Source organism: Notolepis coatsorum, assembly GCF_963971535.1.
Source record: "Notolepis coatsorum genome assembly, chromosome: 13".
NCBI classification, from domain to species: Eukaryota; Metazoa; Chordata; class Actinopteri; order Aulopiformes; family Paralepididae; genus Notolepis; species Notolepis coatsorum.
In genome coordinates this window covers 52947498-52968967 of record NC_140177.1, presented here as the reverse complement: position 1 = coordinate 52968967, position 21470 = coordinate 52947498, and the positions used below count along the sequence as shown (strand labels likewise).

Below are 21470 nucleotides of genomic sequence, written 5' to 3'. Positions count from 1 at the left end.
ATGATTCATTGTTGACAACCTTTATTTTAAGCTCTATGTTCACACTGCAAACCTTAGTGCTCGATTCAGATTTATTGCTCAGATCAAATATTTTAGTTTTTTGGCTGCTCAGGTGATTTTCTAATGTGGCCAATATCAGATTCCAGTGTGAACTGGTCACGCTCCTGAACGGACCCACATGCGCAATAACGGAAATGAATGTAAACATGGAGGACACTGAAGTCACAGTTTATGGTTTAATTTACAAGTTGATGTGCAGTAGAGGCCAGCTAATACGTAAGAGGATGGGGGCGAGGAGGAGGTGAAAGTGAGTCATTTCTTCTTTCAATATGCTTTCAAACACAGACTAGTTATGATACATCCCCTCAAGTTTTGCTTTTACAGACGCACTTATAAGGTAAACACCTCACACACACCCACCTCCGTCACAGCTGTCTTCCATGTCTGTATTCACAGTGACTCCCACAAGCGCAGAATTGTGATGAATGTCAATCTAGAGTGACGTAAAAGCTGCACGCATTCCAATATAACTGTTCAGACTGAGGTCCCATTGCAAAGAAAAATCAGACCAGTATCTGATTTAGGACCACATATGAAAGTGGCCCAAATCAGAAATGAAAGATCAGATTCCATGTGATTTGTGCTGTTCACACTGAGTCACAAAATAATCACATTTGGGCCACTTTTGCCTGCAAGTCTGAACGTAGAGAGCCCCCCCCCCCTCGCCCCCAATCCCCGCTTCTTCCTTGTTCTTGTACTAATTCATTGTAGACTATCTTTATTTTAAACTGTTAGTCTCAGGTGCAATAGAGTAGATGCTCCCACTAGATGACATCTACTCACCTGTAAATCCACAACGATCTCAGTGATGCTACCGAGCACGGTGATGAAGTCAAAGATGTTCCAAGTATCTCTGAAGTAGTTCTGCAGGGGGATGGGAGATGAACGGGAGTCATTATATATTCCATAAAGAATTCATCTTCAGAGGATGTGACCAGAGTCGTTTAGTCTTTTGTAGCTGTATATACTCACCACTAATCCAAACGCCATGATCTTGAGCACACACTCCATGGAGAAGAGCACGGTGAAGGCTGTGTTGAGGTGCTTCAGGACCATGTCGTAAGCCGCCGGAGCCGAGTGATACTAAGGTACAGAACCAAAGAAAGGCCTTCACACTCCTTTTGCATTGTGATGTGTATCTTATATATTATGATGAAAAGAATAAAATAGATTGTTATGGCACTTTTCAAAAGTAAGTTATGAAATCATTTTTAGGCATTCAAAAGTAGAAATACGGCATTCAAATCGCAAGATGACAAATAAAATATAAAATGTGATGAAAAAAAGAGAGAAAAGTGGAGAGTAGTGGAGAGCAGGGAAGGGCAGGGGAGATCAGGGAGAGTAGTGGAGAGCAGGGAGAGCAGGGAGAGTAGTGGAGAGCAGGGAGAGCAGGGATAGTAGTGGAGAGCAGGGGAGAGTAGTGGAGAGCAGGGAGAGTAGTGGAGAGCAGGGAGAGCAGGGAGAGTAGTGGAGAGTAGTGGAGAGCAGGGAGAGTAGTGGAGAGCAGGGAGAGCAGGGGAGAGCAGGGAGAGTAGTGGAGAGCAGGGAGAGCAGGGAGAGTAGTGGAGAGTAGTGGAGAGCAGGGAGAGCAGGGGAGAGTAGTGGAGAGCAGGGAGAGTAGTGGAGAGTAGTGGAGAGCAGGGAGAGTAGTGGAGAGCAGGGAGAGTAGTGGAGAGTAGTGGAGAGCAGGGAGAGCAGGGAGAGTAGTGGAGAGCAGGGAGAGTAGTGGAGAGTAGTGGAGAGCAGGGAGAGTAGTGGAGAGCAGGGAGAGTAGTGGAGAGTAGTGGAGAGCAGGGAGAGCAGGGAGAGTAGTGGAGAGCAGGGAGAGTAGTGGAGAGCAGGGAGAGCAGGGAGAGTAGTGGAGAGTAGTGGAGAGCAGGGGAGAGCAGGGAGAGTAGTGGAGAGCAGGGAGAGCAGGGAGAGTAGTGGAGAGCAGGGGAGAGCAGGGAGAGTAGTGGAGAGTAGTGGAGAGCAGGGAGAGTAGTGGAGAGCAGGGAGAGTAGTGGAGAGCAGGGGAGAGCAGGGAGAGTAGTGGAGAGCAGGGAGAGTAGTGGAGAGCAGGGAGAGCAGGGAGAGTAGTGGAGAGCAGGGGAGAGCAGGGAGAGTAGTGGAGAGTAGTGGAGAGCAGGGAGAGTAGTGGAGAGCAGGGGAGAGTAACAGAGCAGGGGAGAGCAGGGGAGAGCAGGGGAGAGTAGCGGAGAGCAGGGAGAGCAGGAGAGAGCAGGGGAGAGCAGGGAGAGCAGGGAGAGCAGGAGAGAGCAGGGGAGAGCAGGGAGAGCAGGAGAGAGCAGGAGAGAGCAGGGGAGAGCAGGAGAGAGCAGGGGAGAGCAGGGAGAGCAGGGGAGAGCAGGGAGAGCAGGGGAGAGCAGGAGAGAGCAGGGGAGAGCAGGGAGAGCAGGAGAGAGCAGGAGAGAGCAGGAGAGAGCAGGGGAGAGCAGGGAGAGCAGGGGAGAGCAGGGAGAGCAGGAGAGAGCAGGGGAGAGCAGGAGAGAGCAGGGAGAGCAGGGGAGAGCAGGGAGAGCAGGGGAGAATACATTGTTGTAACATTTGAACAGATAGGCACACCCCCCTTTCACTAAATATGAAGGAAATGAGTGAGCACAAGCAGGTTTGTGTTCATCAACAATTTGACCAGACCAGTGCTTTTCAACCTGGGGTCAGGACCCCAAGGGGGTCGTGAAAATATATACAAAAAACAATATCATGTTTACAATCTTTGGTATAGATGCTTTTTTAAATATTAATATTATTTTAATCAAATTGAATAGCCCCAAAAATAGGAAATAAAAAGCATTATTTTGTGTAGTTGACTATTTTGTCTGTGCTTGACTATGTAGGGGGGGGGTCTCAAATAGGTAGTCCTCAGTTCTTAGGAGTCACAAACCAAAATGGTGAGAACCAATGTACTAGGACCCCCCCCCCCCCCCCCATCAAAAAGAGATACAGAATATGAATGGCATGGTTAAGACACGGCTAGCTACTACATGGGATATGATTCCATATCCATCTTTAATATTTAAGTCACGGTAGAACATTTACCTTCATCATGAGCACCACGGTGTTGAGGGCGATCATGACCATCACGGTGTACTCAAATGAGGGAGACGCCACAAAGTGCCAGAGCCGGTACTGGAAGGTCTGCCTGTTCTGCGGCATGTAGCGGGTCATCGGCTTGGCACTCATGGCAAAGTCAATGCAGGCTCTCTGAAGGACAAACACATGGGAAGTGGACACATTCAGAGCGCGAGGTCCTGAGAGCATTTAATGTGAGAAATGAGAATGGAAAATAGGCCAATAAAACGACACGTTGAGTTTCCACAGTGAAATTGTTGTTTGAATTGAAGTCGTTGTTTTGTTCTCTATTTTTGCGCAAGGTGTTGTTCAAAAAGATCATTCAAATGTGTGTGTGTGTGTGTGTGTGTGTGTGTGTGTGTGTGTGTGTGTGTGTGTGTGTGTGTGTGTGTGTGTGTGTGTGTGTGTGTGTGTGTGTGTGTGTGTGTGTGCGGGCGTGTGTGTGTGTGTGTGTGTGTGTGTGTGTGTGTGTGTGTGTGTGTGTGTGTGTGTGTGTGTGTTTCTCTCTGTACCTCATTCTTCTCCAGGCTGCACTCCTGTATCATCTTGTCCCCCTGTTCCTGGAAGGTGATGATGATGAGGGCCACGAAGATGTTGACGAAGAAGAAAGGGAAGACCACAAAGTAGACCACGTAGAAGACGGACATCTCCATCCTGTTCCCCCGGCTGGGACCCATGTTCTCCTCCGTCACATCAGTGGAATGCTGGAGGACCCTGAGAAAAGAGAGGAGGAGGAGAGAGGGGAATGGGGTGAGAGTGAGAGATATCTTATTTTGAAATAATGACACAAAACACTGCTACCACTAGGCTACTACAGTACTGACGGCATTTATATCCAAACCTATGCCTCACATTCACCCGTGCCATTCACACACCAACCGCGGAGGCAACCAAGCAGGCTACTCTGAAGCATTTAAGGCTCAAGTGTTGAGCACTGCCTCCTGAGCCATTGTCGCCCCTACTATTAATACTATTACTACTTTTACTATTAATACTATTACTACTTTTACTACTATTAATACTATTACTACTTTTACTATTAATACTATTACTACTTTTACTACTATTAATACTATTACTACTTTTACTATTAATACTATTACTACTTTTACTACGATTAATACTATTACTACTTTTACTATTAATACTATTACTACTTTTACTACTATTAATACTATTACTACTTTTACTACTACTAATACTATTACTACTTTTACTACTAATACTATTACTACTTTTACTATTAATGCTATTACTACTTTTACTATTAATACTATTACTACTTTTACTATTAATACTATTACTACTTTTACTACTAATACTATTACTACTATTACTATTAATACTATTACTACTTTTACTACTATTAATACTATTACTACTTTTACTACTATTACTACTTTTACTACTACTAATACTATTACTATGTTTACTACTATTAATACTATTACTACTTTTACTACTACTAATACTATTACTACTTTTACTACTATTACTACTTTTACTACTATTAATACTATTACTACGTTTACTACTATTAATACTATTACTAATTTTACTACTACTAATACTATTACTACTTTTACTATTAATACTATTACTACTTTTACTACTATTAATACTATTACTACTTTTACTACTATTACTACTTTTACTAATACTATTACTACTTTTACTACTACTAATACTATTACTACTTTTACTACTATTACTACTATTACTACTACTAATACTATTACTACGTTTACTACTATTACTACTTTTACTACTACTAATACTATTACTACTTTTACTACTATTACTACTATTACTACTTTTACTACTATTAATACTATTACTACGTTTACTACTATTAATACTATTACTACTTTTACTACTACTAATACTATTACTACTTTTACTACTAATACTATTACTACTTTTACTATTAATACTATTACTACTTTTACTACTATTAATACTATTACTACTTTTACTACTATTAATACTATTACTACTTTTACTAATACTATTACTACTTTTACTACTACTAATACTATTACTACTTTTACTACTACTAATACTATTACTACTTTTACTTGTACTAATACTAATACTATTACTACGTTTACTACTACTAATACTATTACTACTTTTACTACTATTAACTACTTTTACTACTACTAATACTATTACTACTTTTACTACTACTAATACTATTACTACTTTTACTACTATTAATACTATTACTACTTTTACTACTACTAATACTACTACTACTTTTACTACTATTAATACTACTACTACTATTACTACTTTTACTACTACTAATACTATTACTACGTTTACTACTATTAATACTATTACTACTTTTACTACTACTAATACTATTACTACTTTTACTACTATTACTACTTTTACTACTACTAATACTATTACTACGTTTACTACTATTAATACTATTACCACTTTTACTACTACTATTACTACTTTTACTACTATTACTACTTTTACTACTACTAATACTATTACTACTACTAATACTATTACTACTTTTACTTTTACTACTACTAATACTATTACTACTTTTACTACTACTAATACTATTACCGTACTACTTTTACTACTACTACTACTACTACTATTACTACTTTTACTACTATTACTACTATTACTACTTTTACTACTACTAATACTATTACTACGTTTAATACTATTAATACTATTACTACTTTTACTACTACTAATACTATTACTACTTTTACTACTATTACTACTATTACTACTTTTACTTTTACTACTACTAATACGATTGCTACTTTTACTACTACTACTACTATTACCGTACTACTTTTACTACTACTACTATTACTACTTGTACTAATACTATTACTACGTGTACTACTACTAATACTATTACTATTTTTACTACTACTATTACTACTTTTACTACTACTACTACTACTATTACTGTTTTTACTACTACTAATATTACTACTTTTACTACTACTAATACTATTACTGCTTTTACTACTACTACTATTACTACTTGTACTACTACTAATACTATTACTATGTGTACTACTACTAATACTATTACTACTTTTACTACTACTATTACTGCTTTTACTACTACTAATATTACTACTTTTACTACTACTAATACTATTACTACTTTTACTACTACTACTATTACTACTTGTACTACTACTAATACTATTACTACGTGTACTACTACTAATACTATTACTACTTTTACTACTACTATTACTACTTTTACTACTACTACTACTATTACTGCTTTTATTACTACTAATATTACTACTTTTACTACTACTAATACTATTACTGCTTTTACTACTACTACTATTACTACTTGTACTACTACTAATACTATTACTACGATACTACGTGTACTACTACTAATACTATTACTACTTTTACTACTACTATTACTGCTTTTACTACTACTAATATTACTACTTTTACTACTACTAATACTATTACTACTTTTACTACTACTACTATTACTACTTGTACTACTACTAATACTATTACTACGTGTACTACTACTAATACTATTACTACTTTTACTACTACTATTACTACTTTTACTACTACTACTACTACTATTACTGCTTTTATTACTACTAATATTACTACTTTTACTACTACTAATACTATTACTACTAATAATATTACTGCTTTTACTACTACTAGTACTATTACTACTTTTACTACTACTAATACTATTACTGCTTTTACTACTAATAATACTATTACTACTAGTACTAATACTACTGCTGCTGCTACTACTACTACTGTTACTACTACTACTACTGTTACTACTACTACTACTACTACTACTACTACTACTACTACTGTTACTACTACTACTACTACTACTACTACTACTACTACTACTACTGTTACTACTACTACTACTACTACTACTACTACTACTGTTACTACTACTACTACTACTACTACTACTACTACTGTTACTACTACTACTACTACTACTGCTGCTGTTACTACTACTACTACTGTTACTACTACTACTACTACTACTACTACTACTACTACTACTACTACTACTACTGCTGCTGCTGTTACTACTACTACTACTACTGCTGCTGTTACTACTACTACTACTGCTGCTGTTACTACTAATACTACTGCTGTTGCTACTACTGTTACTACTACAGTACTACTACTACTACTACTACTACTACTACTACTACTACTACTACTACAGTACTACTACTACTACTACTACTACTACTACTACTACTACTAGTAGGCCTACTACTGCTGCTGTTACTACTACTAACACTACTGCTAATTGTACTACTAATACTACTAGTACTAATACTAATGCTGCTGCTGCTGTTACTACTACTACTACTACTACTACTACTACTACTACTACTACTACTACTACTACTACTACTAATGCAGCTGGTGCTGTTACTACTACTACTACAACTACTACAACACAACTTTCATAGATTTCAGTTGTTGAGGTGACACAGACATATTCTGGCCTCAATATGGGGCTCCAGGGATCCTTCTGTCTGCGAGATAAAAGTAGACTCACTGTGGCCATCCCTCTCCAGTGGAGACCGTGAACAGTGTGAGGAGGGCCCAGCAGACGCTGTCATAGTGGAACTCATGTCTCTTCCACTCCCTTTTCTTCACCTCCTTCTTGTCCCTGCTGTAGTCGATGTAGTAACCTCTGTAGGGAGTGAGGAATCCCAGAGGTCACCGCTTCATTTCATTTACAGCTTCACACGCAAGCGTTAATGAAGTGAAAGATATTAGAGCCTCACAGCAGGAAAGTATGCTCTCATAAAATGGGAACCTGTGATTTCAGCATTTGGAGTAAAGGTATACAAGAGCGTTATAAGAGGCAGGGTTGGGATCAATTCATTTTCAATTAAATCAATAAAATAACTCTTTCTCCCTGTGAGATGTTGAGAGACAGAGACGGACACTCACTGACACTCTTTCTCCCTGTGAGACACTGAGAGAGACGGACACTCACTGACACTCTTTCTCCCAGTGAGACACAGAGAGACAGACACTCACTGACACTCTTTCTCCCAGTGAGACACAGAGAGACAGACACTCACTGACACTCTTTCTCTGTGTGAGACACTGAGAGAGACGGACACTCACTGACACTCTTTCTCCCAGTGAGACACAGAGAGACGGACACTCACTGACACTCTTTCTCCCAGTGAGACACAGAGAGACGGACACTCACTGACACTCTTTCTCCCAGTGAGACACAGAGAGACGGACACTCACTGACACTCTTTCTCTGTGTGAGACACTGAGAGAGACGGACACTCACTGACACTCTTTCTCCCAGTGAGACACAGAGAGACGGACACTCACTGACACTCTTTCTCCCAGTGAGACACAGAGAGACGGACACTCACTGACACTCTTTCTCCCAGTGAGACACAGAGAGACGGACACTCACTGACACTCTTTCTCTGTGTGAGACACTGAGAGAGACGGACACTCACTGACACTCTTTCTCTGTGTGAGACGCTGAGAGAGAGACGGACACTCACTGACACTCTTTATCCGTGTTCATGGAGCTGTCTGTGCAGTAGAAGAACTTCCCTTTGAAGAGCTGCACAGCGATGACGGCAAAGATGAACATGAACAGTTGATAGACGATTAGGATGTTGAAGACATTCTTCAGGGACGTGACCACACAGTCAAACACTGCCTGTGGTAGAGGAGGAGGCGGGGGGAGGAGGGAGTAGGAGGGAGGAGGAGGTGGTGGAGGGTATAGAATAAAGCAGGGACACAATCTGTCAGAGATTTCTTTATGATACAACCAATGTTCCCTCTAACGCTCCCGCGCACATCTGAAATCTGTCACGCACAGAAACGTTTATAAATTCATGAAAATGTCCGGGTTTCATTGTTTTCCACGGGACCAATATGCATGTACCGTACTTTTCGGACTATAAGCCGCGGCTTTTTCCCCCATTTTTCTACCCTGCGGCTTATATAACGGTGTGGCTTATATGTGGACAAAACCCGAAAATCGAAATATTGCTTTTTTTACTGCATTGAAATGTTATTTATCTGTTCCCTTATTTGCTAAACTTAATACAACTTGTAAATGAGTTAATGTTATTTGTCCGACAGTATTGTGTCCCAATGGGAGTCATTCTCTGTAGAGGTGGGAACTTAAAGCTCAATATAAGAACGGCCATGCACCACCACTCACAGAATCGAGAAAGAGCAATCAATCTGTCAATCCTTTCCGTGTCCGGGTGAGGTTTCCTGTGTTGAGTCAAATTAAGCCGCAGGCTCCACTCCTTACATATGGTAATTAAACATTAAAACACATGCGGCTTATAGTCCAGTGCGGCTTATATATGTACACATCATTCAATTTAGCTGCTGCGGCTTATAGTCAGGTGCGGCTTATAGTGCGAAAAGTACGGTAGTTAAATTGACTGGCGCGTTTGCACCGCTACTACGGTACCCTGTTGCGTGTGACATTACCCAGAGAAGCCCGCTTTCAGTGCTTTGTGGGCGTCACTACTGCATGTTATGTTTTGGTTTGATAAGATGCTTATGATACAATCATTCTAAGGATTATGTGTGTAATAAATTCGTTTTGTACACTAATTGCAAGTTATGCAAATGTGAACAAATCAGAAACTGCATAGTGCACTTTTAAATTAGTATCTTTGTGAGGTTACTGTTTTTTTTATCTACTTTTTCTCCCCCTTTTTCTGTGTTTTTTTCTCCCATCCCAATTTCCTCTCGTGCCAATTCTCCCTCCCCTGTCCTGATCGTTGCTCGCATGTGCCCCCCACTGGCCGGTCGTAGGGAGGATAGAAGCCCATCACATGTCCCCTCCGATACATGTGGAGGCAGCCAGTCACATCTTTTCACCTGCCAGCGCGGACTCTCATTGGCGAGGAGTAACGTGTAGGAGGCTCACACTGCCCCCGCCATTTTCCTGTCTCTGCTGTGCAGGCGCCCTGACCGACCTGTAGGAGTCGCTGTTTACAACGACCAGACTACCACCCTTCGACTTCCCTCCCGCTAACTCTGCCAATTGAGTTAGTATGACGGCCGGCCCAAGCCGGAGGCAACGCTGACAGCCGGATTCGAGACCGGTGTCTCTTGCGTTGGTGACGAGCGCAATGTCCGCTGCGCCACCCAGCCGCCATTGTGAGGTTACTGTTTTATAATTTACATTACATTGAAAATATACAAAGATATATTTTTTAAAGCTGGATTTTCTAATACAGAAGAGGTATTATTTAGAACATAACTTTTTTTTAAATCACAATATGGTCACCCTTGAAGTCGCATGATAATTCACTTAATAAAATAATGACAAGTCAGCCTCCTAAAAAGACAAAGGTTAGTGACACGATTCACACCGCCGCCACCAACCCAGCCAAAGTAAGGACTTTGCTCTGTATCGTCAATCAATGGTCAAATAAATATTTGATTAAGGAATATAATATGCCTTTTTGTATTATTTCTGTGTATCAGCAAAATGTATAGATTTTTATGTTAGACATTGAGGGAAATTAAGATTCTCAGATTTTTTACAAACCGCCGCTTATCAACTAACTGGTTAATCGGCAGATGATGTATGTTGCTCAGTAGTTGCTGATGTCTGCTCAGGAGGTTTGAGTGTTTGCTCAGACCAAAAGAAATTTGAGGGAACATTGGATACAACTAAGAACAGCCATTAGGGAGAGTTTAGGGGGGAATGCTTAGTACCTTGAGTTTAGGGGGGAATGCTATACCTTAAGTTTAGGGGGGAATGCTTAGTACCTTGAGTTTAGGGGTGAATACTTAGTACAAACAAAGGTTATCCTATAGTTACATGAGTTATTGTGAGCGTTCTGCTCTGCTGGACACAGGAGCGGAGCAAGACGCGAAGAGCCCGACAAATGTACCCGCTGAGGTCCCCTTTACAACCATCAGAACACTGGGGAGGGTCCGGGCCCCCCCACCCTTCCTAGGACACAGACTGTGCGAAAAAGGTAACGGCACCCAAAAAATGCACAAGGTGAGTAGACCGTGGGAAAAAAGGACCCGCGTCTACCCCACCGCGCATTCCGCTCGCTACAAGGGAAACGTACACGAAGCATATGTTCGTGTTACCGCTCCCACACCTCGTGGGGTTGGGGTCGTTGAACCCTGACTCCGCCCGCGAGGCGTCTAGTGGGGTCGGGGTTCCGAACCCTGACTCCGCCAGCGAAGCCTTAGCAGCGGGGTGCAGAGGAGGTCCCAGCCCCATGGACCACTCAAGGGCAGGGCATTCCACCAAGTCCAGTCCAGTGAGGTCAACAAGGCCGTGGCATCGAGACCTCTCCAGGCGTTTACTTGTGACACCACCGGGGGCGTCCGGTACACCGTGTATAATTTCATAATCTCGTGGGGTCATAATCTCGCGGGGTCCCGAACCCCGACTCCGCCAGTGAACTGACTCTGCCACGAACCCTGACTCTGCCAGCAAGCCTGTATCTCGCGGGGTCGGGTTCAGAGAAAGAGTTTGACACAATTGGCAGATGTCATAATCATGCGGGGGCATACTCTCGTGGGGTCGGGGTGTCGAACCCGGACTCTGCCAGTGAGCTGACTCTGCCACCGGCATACCAGGGAGACAACCACCCAAAAACAGAAGGTTGGTCCCTTAACCCAGGCCGACAGGTAGCAAGAGCATGGCTCGACTTGTGCCTGGAGGACCGTGAACTACACAAGAGCGCTTAGAGAGGCTGACTGCTAAAAAACAGTACCTCGATGGCCCACCTGCCCGGTCCGGTCTGCCCTGGCATTTCCCCCCGGAAGTGCACAGGGCCCTTCGGGCTGACAGAATATATTGTACGAGCAGAGCCCGCCTGTGACCCGGTGGACACCGGGTTGGACTGATCTGGTCCGGCGCGACCAGGATAAGTCACAGGTCCCAAACGCTGCCAAAAACGGTTATCGGCTGGGGAGGTACACGTTCTGATCAAAAACCACAGGAGGCGCCACCGAGACGGACTGTAAAAGAACAGCTCACGGTGGCCCACCCGTTGGGCGTGAAGCCCCCCTGTGATGCCTGATCTGCCCCGTCATTTCCCCTCGGAAATGCAGCGAGCCTTTGAGCAGTGGTGCAGTGGCAAATTGACAGTAGGTCAAACGCTCCACGCGCGTGCGCGCGCATGCACAGTTTTTTTTGGCTGCTCTCGTCCTGCAGCTGGATACTATTGCCTCACAGCGCGGCCGTCAGCGCGCGGCCCAGAGAGCGCCGCTGGCTCTGCGGCTCTGCAGCTGCATGCTTCTCCGGGAGTCCGGTTGGATAATGCCATGTAAAAAGCGATTGCGCGTACTTCAGCCTCAGTGACCGAGGTATAACGCCGTTATACCGAGTTATACCAGCACTGCACCACTGCCTTTGAGCTGACAGATTCATTTTCACGAGCAGCGCTCGCCTGGTGCTCGGCAGAGGTAAACTCCCTCCTGGCTGACCGCATAAACCCTGTTATGCCGTTCGGACAGACCAGGGCGCGCCAGTCCCTAAGATGGCCATTTCAAATAAATATTTGAAAAACGCCTGGGACCAGGCGCTGACATCGGTCCCTTAGGACCAAGCGCTGATATCGAAGAACAGGGAACAGACCCTTACATTTATGCCCATTTAAATGGGCTGTAACTGTCCCGGTTCGAAAAAGAAGAACGAGAACGGTCTCTGCTTGGCCGGGGCTCTTTGTAGCCGTGGCCCCGATAACAGCGCTAGGCTCGTAAAACGCGGGATTTATACACAGAGTCTGGGAAAAAACCACCCGTCACTAACTCCGCTCTTACGAGAGGGGAAGACGCCAGTTTATCCCGCAGAGACCTCATTCGACCCAGGGGCGGGGCTAGGGGGTGGCTACTTGGGCTCAAGCCCTGAATGTTTTCTGAAAAGCCCCGAATCTATTTTCCAAAAAAAAAATAACTATTATAATTTTTTTTTTTTTTTTTTTACAATTAATCATTGTTACATGAAAATATGTTTGCACCAGATTTAGCAGAAGCTAATTTCCATCTGTAGTCTATCCAGCTGCTAACTGTATTTGAGTGAGTTAAGTCTTGGTGTTATGGTAGACTCAGACCTAAGCTTTAAATCACAATCAACAAGTTGACAAAAACATAATTCTTCCACCTTAGAAACATAAGTACGGCCATTTATAAATCAAAAGGACGCTAAAAACCAGATCCATGCCTTTATCTCAAGCCGACTCAACTACTGTAATGCACTCCTTACCGGCCTCCCGAAAAAATACGATGATAACTATTTTATTGCAATGCACTATTGCATTATTTTATTCTATTTTACTAACTATTTTATTGCACTGCACTATTTTACTTTGTATCAGTGATAATCAAACCGTAAACAAAGACGCATATTAACACTTTCAGCGCCAGATGGCGCTGTTTACTGTTACTGTTGAAAGGCCAGCGCCTTTTAACATGGGGATACGTGGCTGTGTTTGCAGGCCTAAAGCTATATTATATATTATAGCTATGGATCTAATAATATAGTCGATTGTCATTGAGTTTCTTCCGGTCAAGATGCAAAAAACAGATCATTTTTCCATCCATACATTTCCGTTTTATACCGTCGTGAATATGAGTGTAGTTTCAGGGTGGTCTGGTGTCATTTCCAAAATTACAGACACCAAGCCACATCGTTTCAAATGGAGTGCAATAGCGGCCGCAAGGTGTTAGGCGGCGGTATTGGACTTTTGAGATCTCAGACCCATCCCCAGTGATAACACAGGCTGCCGGCATGTCTTTATGAATGGAAATATCGAATAAAAGAAACAACGATGAGGTCCTGGCGCTCAACGTTCGGCGAGTTAACCCTAGATCTTAGATCCTAATATGAAAACGATGTGATTTAATGTTCTATGTCTTACCTTGACTTTATCTATTTTACTGCTATCTATTTTATGCTTTATGTCTGCACTTTATGCATAGCTCTTGATCTGCCATTGTTGTGCTCATTTTATGCCTGTCTTTTTGTACTGCTGTGAAGCACTTTGAGCTGCAATTCTTGTATGAAAGGTGCTATACAAACAGTGTATTATTATTATTATTATTATTATTATTATTATTATTATTATTATTATTATTATTATTATTATTATTATTATTATTATTATTATTATTATTATTATTATTATTATTATTATTATAGTTTGCTTCATTAATTAAAGGGTGTGAATTTAAGTGTTCTCTAGTGCCTTTTGTCCGCTTTAAGGTGGTGGTATAAGTTAACTCTTTCAGTGCCACTCACGAGATTTCTCGTGTTTTTTTATAGGTGGTTGCTAGCCACTCACGAGGTTTCTCAGATTTTTCTTTTTTTTTTTTTTTTTGCGATCTGAAAAATTATTGCATCACCCGAGTGCTACCCGAGTATAGCCGAGGGGCACCGACGATCACTGTGGAAAAAAGCGCCCCCTGTCGTCTCCCGGATGACATAAGTGATTTTGGAATGGACTCAATGAAAATGAATGGGGAAAAAAATCCGGTACTCCACATTTTCCAGTTCACTGATCCAGCCGGGGTTACCAGAGTTCATTCTGGAGCCTCAGATCCCCGCGGATCATAGAGATCTACTGTGTCGCGTTGGATCCATACACGTATCGATTTTTTCCGAATGGTGATCAGGAATTGGAATATACCAGTTGGATACCATCTGATGTCAGGTAAGGACTCTATGTTATCAGTGGTAGGATAATCGGAGTAAGTTTGATGAAGTTATAAGCTGTTTTGTGAAATGTCTTCTTTCGGTTTCACTGTAAAACTCCGTGAGGTAATCAACGGAGCGATTATCAGTGCGCGGCCGTAATGTGCTTGCGTGCACGTATAATATTGATCATCTAGCGTTTATTTGAAAACGATTCATAAAAAGGCCGACGAATATCAACGTTGTGGAATATTCCACTAAAAGACGATTTTCATAGAATGCTCCAGAATTAGCTGTTTTTTATATCAAAATGGGGGCTTTTCTAACTGCTCTGAAATGGAAACGACGCGATAAAAAAACAATCTGTCTTCACAGCACTGACTGGAAAATAGTCTTTGATAATGCGATGGGCAGATTAGACACATAGCCATAATTTAAAACATAGATTAGGCGATATTAACGTTAACATTGGCGCCGATGGTGGCATTCAAGCGGTAAAACGGAAAACCAGGCGTGGCACTGAAAGAGTTAAAGGTTGTGGTGTCGAAGTAAAAAAAATCCGTGCCCGCTACCGCGGGCACCTATCTGGGCTAAGCCCCGGATCTCCTACAATCCTAAATCTGCCCCTGAGTTGGGATCTGAAATATGCAGGCCCCAACTCACGGGCATACCCCTCGGGCCAATAAGAAAACTCTAAACCTGTGACGTTATTATGGCAGGGAACCCCAGCCCCACTCTTTTGAGTTGGCGGGCATGGGGAACACCCCCCCTGCGATGAGCAGGATATGTTAATGCTTGCTCTGACGCAGAGGGAGCTGAGGACGTCAGCCCAACCTGACAGAGTGGAATCCCACATACGTGCGTCATCACGCTGGTGCGTACAGGGGATCCCTAAGTATTGAGAGCGCTTGTTTTAAGCTACCTCCTCATTACCCGTACGGTCAGAATTTCACCAAATTGATACAACACACCCAAAAGGAGGGGGTTATATCCCCCCCCCAACCAACCTCACGTAAAGTGAAAAGACATACGAGGTGAAAAAAGGAGTGTCTCTAGCCGACAGCCGTGTGTTGATTTTACAAGCGAAAACATACACAAGCATATGGCCATATGCTCGCTTCATCGCTTTGAAAAACCAAAACACGATAGCTAGCTACCAACGTTTGTTTAAAATTGAATGTGTCCACATGAGTCCCCGCGGCTCCATTTTATAAGCAATAATTGCCGCCCGTTATACTTTTACTCTATCACGTAAAGTGAAAGCATACGAGGTGAAAAAAGAGCAGTGACTAGCCGTGTGTTGATTTACAAGCGAAAACATACGCAAGCATATGCTCGCTTCATTGCTTTGAAAAGCCAAAACACGATAGCCAGTCACCAACCGTGGGCTCTGGGTCTACCATTGTTTAGAACAGTGGTTCTCAACTGGTCTAGCCTCGGGACCCAACATTTTCTTTAGTCATTAAGTCGCAACCCAAATGTTTTAACCACTATGATGTATTAAAAAAAATCTTTTTTTTGCAGTAATACACAATCTTTCATGCACTGTTAAAAACATGAAATAAACACAAAAAAGTGCAACAAAAGTGCAACTAGGGCTAAAAACCCAATGAAATAAAACAATAATAAATAATATATGCTTCTTAGTAGATTTCTTAGCTTAACATAACAGACCTGAGTTTGCCGGAACTAATGGGATAACGGGGGTTGCAACAAAAGTGCAACTAGGGCTAAAAACACAACGAAATCAAATAATAATAATAATAATAATAAATAATAAATAATAAATAATATATCCTTCTTAGCAGACTTCTTAGCTTAACATCACAGGGAACTAATGGGATAACTGGGGATGTTGTTTGCTCCTGAGAAGAGTCTCAAAGTCTGGGGTGATGGTAGACAAAGCAACTCTGAGGTCATGCTCAATGTCCAATCTGTTCCTCTGCTTTGTCTTCAGCTGGACCAGAGCTGAGAAGCCACTTTCACAAAGATAGGTAGTGCAAAAATATATATATATCTTTATTTTTTTTACACACACCCACTCAAAATGGCCCTTTTAGGTCGTGACCCACCAGTTGAGAAACACTGGTTTAGAACGTATCCACAAGACTCCCCGCGGCTCCATTTCGTAAGCAAGAATTGCCGCCCGCTATACTTTTACCGTACCACGTAAAGTGAAAAAAGGTAGCGGAGCCCTCAATGTCACTCCGTTCGAGGTATACACAAAACACATTAGTGAAATGATTACACGTTGCTTCAACAAAAACCTGCCACTCTCAAAGAGGGTCTTTTTATTCGAAAGAAACTTAGTTTTGGGGGGGGGTTTAGGTGAAAGAGAAAGAGGAGAAGAGAGAGGAGTGGAGGAAGGGGGAACACAGCCTAGGCTTAGTACCACGGCCCTTACCTCCTGCCTGGGCTCTCCCCTCGAGGTGCGCTCCATCTGCTGCCTCTCTTCCTCCGTGCTTACGTCTCGCGTATTAGGTATTAAGTCGTGGAGTATCGAACCCCGACTCTGCCGACGAGGCATCTCGCCATTTGGCGTCGGGGAATCGAACCCCGACTCTGCCCAGCGAGGCATCAAAGAGGAAACCCCCCGCCTCCTCCATGTAATCCTCTCGGATGTGATGGCAGGAGAGCGCAAGGTCCCCCTCTGGCACCAGCTCTTCCGCAGAACCGAAAGGAATCGAACCCCCGGTCCCGCATACTCTTCCTCCTCCTCTGACCACCTGCCATACTGACTCACCACCGAACGGCGGGAGCAAGCGGAGGCGGAGAGCCTGCGCCACAAATCGTCCGGCACCAGAGAGACTGCGCCCGTGGTTGGGGGTCTGTTGATTGAGGGGCGCTCAACGGCCTCCGGGCGGCATGCACTCTGCGCCACACGCCGCTGGGGCTCACCCTCTTGCTTTGATCGCGGAAGTAGGGAGCCCCTGTGCCGAACGGCGGAGGTTGTAAGGAGGAAGCGCTGGTGGAGCCCCAAGAAAGGCTTCTCGTGGTGATGCCATGTTGGTAGAAACAGCTACAAAAAAAAACTATAAGAGAAAAAAAGCGAATATTTCAACTGTTAAAGTGCGCCTGTAGCCAAACACTTCCGAATGAAAGATGAGGGAAGGAAGAGTACGGCCACGCTCCTCGCTTATGTACATAACTGGAAAGGGGCGTGGCCGGGCGAATGAAGGTGCATATTTACCCATGGCAAAAGCTATGCAGAGGTATCAACGGTCTTAACCTCTGTCTTGACCAGTGTTCAGGACTGGCTCATAGACTCATGTCTGCTCCTGAACGCAAAAAAAGACAGTCTGCATGGCTTTTAAAAAAATTCGTTGTATTAGAGTCCTCAAATGTGTTTCTGGGCGGGGAGGAACTTGAACTTGTGTCAGAGTTCAAGTACCTCGGGGTCATGCTAGACTCAACCTTAACGTTCAAAAAACATGTGAACAAAGTTACAAACACAATCAAATTCAAACTTCAAAACTTCAAACATATTAGACCCTTCCTGACAGTCAGTGCTGCTAGATCCTATCTTCACTGTATGATTCTATCACACATTGAGTACTGCTTCACAAACTGGTCTTGCACAGGTGTGACGATCCTCAAACCCATAGAACAGCTATACAAGAGTAGGGCTGACCTTCGAAGCTTTTTTTGGCAATCGAAGCTTCGGGGCCGAGCTTCGATTTTAATTCGAAGCTTCAAATTTTTTTTTTTTTTTTTTTTAATATATATATATATATTTTTTTTTATCTTATGTTGTGGGACTTGTACAGCACTTTCGTAAACGTTGTTGTTTTTAAATGTGCTCTATAAATAAAGTGGGTTGGATTAATTAATTAAGTAGCCCCTTTCGTGACTGACGCATCCAACAAGGTTTCACTCGGCTGTGTGATTTAATTCAAGGTGGATCGCTGTTGTCGTTTGAACAACTTCAGATTTCATGGGAACTACCAATCCCCCAAATCAAGAATGTTTTTTTTTTATCCACTTTTTCTCCCATTTTCTATATTTTTCTCCCATCCCAATTTCGTATCATCCAATTCAACCCTCCCCTGTCACGAACGCTGTTTCTTGCCTCCCACAAGCCGGCTGCAATGTGGACTAAGTCATACATAGCACAAGTCCCCTCCGGTACTTGAGGTAACAGCAGTCGCATCTTTTCACCTGCGCAGCTCGATCTCTCAGTGGCGAGGAGTAACGCGTGGGAGGCTCACGCTGCCCCTGACACTTCCTGATTCTACTGCGCAGGCGCACCAACCGACCTGTAGGAGTCGCTGTCCACAACGCCCGATCCCCACCCATCAGTTTCCCACCCTCTAATACTGCCAATTGTATTAGTACGGACGACCAGCCAAACTGAAAACAATGTGGAGAGCTGGATTCGAACATGCGAACCCAGCGTCTCCACATTGGTGGCGAGTGCCTTGCCCACTACACCACCTAGCCGCCCTCCAAATCAAGAATGTTTAAGATGAATGAAGTAAGATTTTGATTATTTGAAATATGGCCTGTGTAGACTAAACTATGCACAGAATTATGTCAGTCTACAAGGTCCGGATTCTACATGGTCCGGCAATGTAGACCTTGTAGACTCCACTACAGACCAATTATCAGTGAATGTTCATGCATTTTTAAGAAGGGCAACTTCCACAAAAAAACAAAGAACTCACCAAAACATCTCAGTAGCACCTTATCTAAATGTTATATTTCATATATGGAGATTCATATTTATTTATGTATTGCATGCATTTCTACATTTTATTTCCTATTTTGTTTATTCATCCCAGTATCTTTCTTTCTTATGTGTGGAATTCTACAAGGTGCGCGCACACACACACACACACACACACACACACACACCTACACACACCTACACCCACACACACACACACACACACACACACACACACACACACACACACACACACTCACACACTTACATTTAGTCATTTAGCTGACGCTTTTATCCAAAGCGACTTACAAGTTCTGTACGACAGGTCATCAGGAAGGGTACAACTCTATCAGCTGAGTAACAATGTTCATCAAAGTGTTGCGTGTTACAGTGTAGGTTAGTTTATTAGGACAAGTGCATGACAGTAAGGTTAGTCACGGTTAGATTTTTTTTTTTATCATTTCAGATAATGGTTGAAGAAGTGAGTCTTTAGTCGACGGCGAAAGATTGGACGGGATTCGGCTGTCCTAACTGGGATGGGTAGTTCACACACACACACACACACACACACACACACACACACACACACACACACACACACACACACACACACACACACACACACACACACACACACACACACACACACACACACATCGAAGTAAAAAAAAAAAATATTGAATATTTTTTTAACTTCGATTTTTTTTTTAATGTTCGAAGCTTGTGCCATCGAATCGAACGTTCGAAGCTTCGAAGCATTTAAGACAGCCCTATACAAGAGTGCACTTAAAGTATTCGATAAGAAACCTCACTCATATCACCACTGTCACATTCTTCAGAGGTAATTCTTTTGTTTGTTTTGCTAATATATATATTTTTAAACAGGCTATTGTTATTTACAAAACCCTACATGGTCTGTGCCCGCCCGCTCTGAGGGAATTCATAGAAAGGAAGCCTGATAGAGGAATCAGCACTATAATAATTGTTAGACTAGAAGTCTTTATTTGTCATGCAGTTTTAACACACACGCGAGATGGACGACCCACAGGAACACACACACACATGCACTGAGTCGCCGATGAAATGTCTCTCTGCACTTTTCCCATCCCATTGTCCTTCCCCCCATGGGCAGCCGGGAGCAGATAGGGCGTCAACGTGAGCCGCGCCCCGGGGACCAATCCATGTGCTCCTGTCCATCTTCGTCAAGGACGCCACAGCGTTAGTGATCTGTTGTGCATGTTTTTCCATTGGGTTTATCTTATCGGGGGGGAAACCCTTGCGAGCACGGGGAGAACATGCAAACTCCACACAGAAAGGCCTGGGAGATACCCCACCTGAGTACCTGGCATCATGGAAACCTGGTCCCCAAGTGGGAATCGAACCCTGGACCTTCTTGCTGTGAGGCGACAGTGTTAACCACTACACCACCGTGCCACTGCAACCACTAGAGGAAATTGCGAAGTGCCCGGCCGGCAAACCACTTTTGCTAAAAACACCCTCTCAGTCCAGGGCCCTCATTCATCAACGTGACGTAGAAAATGTTCTATTTCCATACTTAAGCACAGAATTTAGAATGTGTGCACGCACAAAAAAAACGGGATTCATCACACGTGCGTACACAGGTCCTACGCACACCTGTCATGATAAATATCACCTTGGTCCTACGCCGAGGCTCGTGCACACTTTCACGTATTTGCATACCAGAACCGCCCCGATTAACCATATACGGTAATGGGACACCCCCATGAAATGTGGAAAAGTGGACTAACCCAAGCGAACTCTGAGAGACTTCACTGAGAGCGAGATTGATCACCGAGGTCCAACCAACAACTTGAACGTATAATCTTCGGTGCGCCGGGAGCCAAGGATGTTGACTGACCCAGTCCTGCTACAGAACCAGCACATTGACAGAAATAAATGACAAGAGATGACCCGACATTAAGCACTGTAATGACTGAAATTAAATCAATT

General features: G+C 43.0%; 1 protein-coding gene across 1 annotated transcript in view; it reads right to left on the bottom strand.

The window, feature by feature from the left end:
- The window catches only part of cacna1eb (calcium channel, voltage-dependent, R type, alpha 1E subunit b), a gene marked incomplete at its 3' end in the record, with an annotated part of 180761 nt that overhangs the window by 23860 nt on the left and 135431 nt on the right, over positions 1–21470 (bottom strand). The window contains exons 28-33 of the mRNA XM_084327663.1: positions 8697–8857; positions 7712–7849; positions 3645–3846; positions 3100–3264; positions 1033–1143; positions 844–924 (exon numbers count right to left, since the gene is read on the bottom strand). Coding sequence (XP_084183789.1) covers positions 844–924; positions 1033–1143; positions 3100–3264; positions 3645–3846; positions 7712–7849; positions 8697–8857 — 858 coding nt within the window. The remainder of the gene's footprint in view (positions 1–843; positions 925–1032; positions 1144–3099; positions 3265–3644; positions 3847–7711; positions 7850–8696; positions 8858–21470) is intronic.